At 59.6% G+C, this 2,316-nt stretch overlaps 1 protein-coding gene across 1 annotated transcript in view; it reads left to right on the top strand.

Moving 5' to 3' along the window:
* Positions 1 to 115: 115 nt before the first annotated feature.
* LOC104072594 (alpha-1,3-mannosyl-glycoprotein 4-beta-N-acetylglucosaminyltransferase C-like) overlaps positions 116 to 2,316 on the top strand; it is a gene marked incomplete at its 3' end in the record, with an annotated part of 2,450 nt that continues 249 nt past the window's right edge. Inside the window, exons 1-3 of the mRNA XM_009572106.1 lie at positions 116 to 217; positions 591 to 738; positions 1,783 to 2,308. Of these exons, the coding sequence (XP_009570401.1) occupies positions 116 to 217; positions 591 to 738; positions 1,783 to 2,308 (776 nt within the window). The remainder of the gene's footprint in view (positions 218 to 590; positions 739 to 1,782; positions 2,309 to 2,316) is intronic.

Below are 2,316 nucleotides of genomic sequence, written 5' to 3'. Positions count from 1 at the left end.
GTGCATCCAGGTGCTGCCCCACCATCCCGTCCAGGGGATGGTGGTTTTCCCCGGGCTGCGCCTTGACCTGACGTGCCCCTTCCTCCCGCAGGCCTCAGCGTGCCAGCCCGGTGCTATGCGATGCTCCCTGAAGCGCTCCCTCACGGTTGCGCTTGCAGCCTCCTTCCTCCTCGTCCTCATCCTCCTCCTCCTCCATGGGGACAGCCGGCAGCAACAGGCTCCCCTGGAGGGGAGTTCCCCATCAGTGATGGACCGCTTTTTTTCCCACCAGTGATGTCCCGCTGGAGGGGGCCACTGGAGCATCCTCCATCCCTGCCTGCCCTACACAGACCCAAACCCCAGCTCTGCTCCCTTCCCTGCCCCTTATCATCCCCAAACCCCAGCTCTGCTCCCTTCCCTGCCCCTTATCATCCCCAAACCCAAGCTCTGCCTTCTCCTCTCCCTGGGGTTGCCCTGCGCACCTCCAGGAGCTGGGAGGGCAGGACAGGGGGTCCCCCTTATTTCTGGGTCCCCTTGTTGTCATTCCCCCGTGCTCACGCGTGTCCATGGTGCTCTGGGGTCTGACCTGGCTGCCTGCGGCTCCCATCCAGGCGGAGCTTAGGGGCTTGGCCCCAGACCCGGTCCTGCAGATGCTGCAGCCAGAAGGAGCCCAGCACATCCTCAGGGACACGGATGGCCTCTCTGCACTCCACAACGTCTCCTACCACCTCCTTGCTGGCTCCCTGTCACCCCACAAAAGTGAGTGGCTTCGGGACCCCGGACTGAACAGAGTTCTGGGTTTGCACATCTCTCCTATCGCAGCTGCACGTCCCAGCATAGACCTTCCCCATCGCTGCTGCTGCTGGGGTGGGGAGGGGTCTGCTTCCAACTTTTTTGGGATAGGGGACCTGCCGATACCTGGTGACCATCCCCTAGCCAGCCTTCGCTGCTCTGTCTGGGGAGATGGAGGGTAGACAAAGGTCCGTGTGCTCCAAGCATGGTCCATGCTTCTGCACCTTGGGACTGGGGTGACCACAGACATTCTGGGTTTCCCAGATATCTGTGGGGAGGGTAGCTGAGACCTGATCTCCCTGGGGTTGAGTTTCCTGCTCTCCAGTCAGGAAGGTGGAGATGGTGGGGCTGGACCACTGGGACAACAGCGTGGGAGATGAGGGTCAAGCTCTTGGACAGGTGCCCGAAAAGCAATTCACATGCAAACACCATGGGAAGGCGCTTAGGGCAGCCCCACGCGAGCCCATGCTGAAACCAGAGGTCCAGTATGTGCACGGTGCTGCACAGACCAGCAGCAAGAGAAGCTGCAGCGAAGCTGAACAAATGCAGCCACAGCTGGGCTGTGGGGAGGGCAGAAGGATGCCTCATCCCAGTGGGGCTGCATCTCTGCAAGGTTCGGAGTAGGGTAGGCGCATGCTTCCAGGATGTGTAGCCATGCCACAAAGCCATCCCTGCCCCGTAGACTGTCTCCGTACTGTTCCTTCCCCAGGTTTGACTTTTTTTAAGGTTTTTTTTCCAAATATTTATTCTTCAGAGGAGCCCCTGACTTTTCATCCTGTCCTCTCCCTGCCATTTGGGCCAATTTTGGGCACCTCCTGAGACGCTGAGTGCTTCAGCTTCAGAAAGGACCTGCTGGCCTTGGACATGGGGCCATAAATAGCATTAACCGCACGGGTTGGCCATGCAGAGAGCTTTCTGGAGCCCCCTCCTTGCGGCTTGCAGGGAAAAACGTCACCGTGGTGCATCCCAGGTCATCCTTCAGTCTGCTAATGCCTTTCCTTTGCCTTGCAGAATTCTTGGCGGTGGGACTGGCGTCGGTGCAGCGGCCGCGTGGCTACTACCTCCCAGCCACGCTCCAGTCCCTCTTCAAGCAGTCAACGGAGGAGGAGCTGCAGGAGATGGTGGTGGTGGTGCACCTGGCCGACGCGGACCCCAGATGGAACATGCGCGTGGCCGCCAACATCGCCCACAAGTTTGCTCACCACATCCTCCTGGGCCGGCTCCTGCTTATCCATGCTCCCCATGAGTTTTACCCCACCCTGGAGGGCCTCAAGAGAAACTATAATGACCCAGAGGAGCGTGTGAGGTTCAGGTCCAAGCAGAATGTGGACTATGCCTTCCTCCTCGCCTTTGCTGCCAACCTCTCCTCCTACTACTTGATGATTGAGGACGATGTGTGGTGTGCCAAGTCCTTCCTGACGGCTATCCGCAAGGCACTGGCTTCCCAGGAAGGCTCCAACTGGGCCACCCTTGAGTTCTCCAAGCTGGGCTACATTGGTAAGCTCTACCGCTCCAGCGACCTTCCTCGCCTGGCTCACTTCCTCC

The sequence above is a fragment of the Fulmarus glacialis genome, unplaced genomic scaffold, assembly GCF_000690835.1.
Source record: "Fulmarus glacialis isolate BGI_N327 unplaced genomic scaffold, ASM69083v1 scaffold18412, whole genome shotgun sequence".
Taxonomy (NCBI): Eukaryota; Metazoa; Chordata; class Aves; order Procellariiformes; family Procellariidae; genus Fulmarus; species Fulmarus glacialis.
The sequence above is the reverse complement of the archived record's forward strand: the minus strand, read 5'-3'. Positions and strand labels throughout refer to the sequence as shown.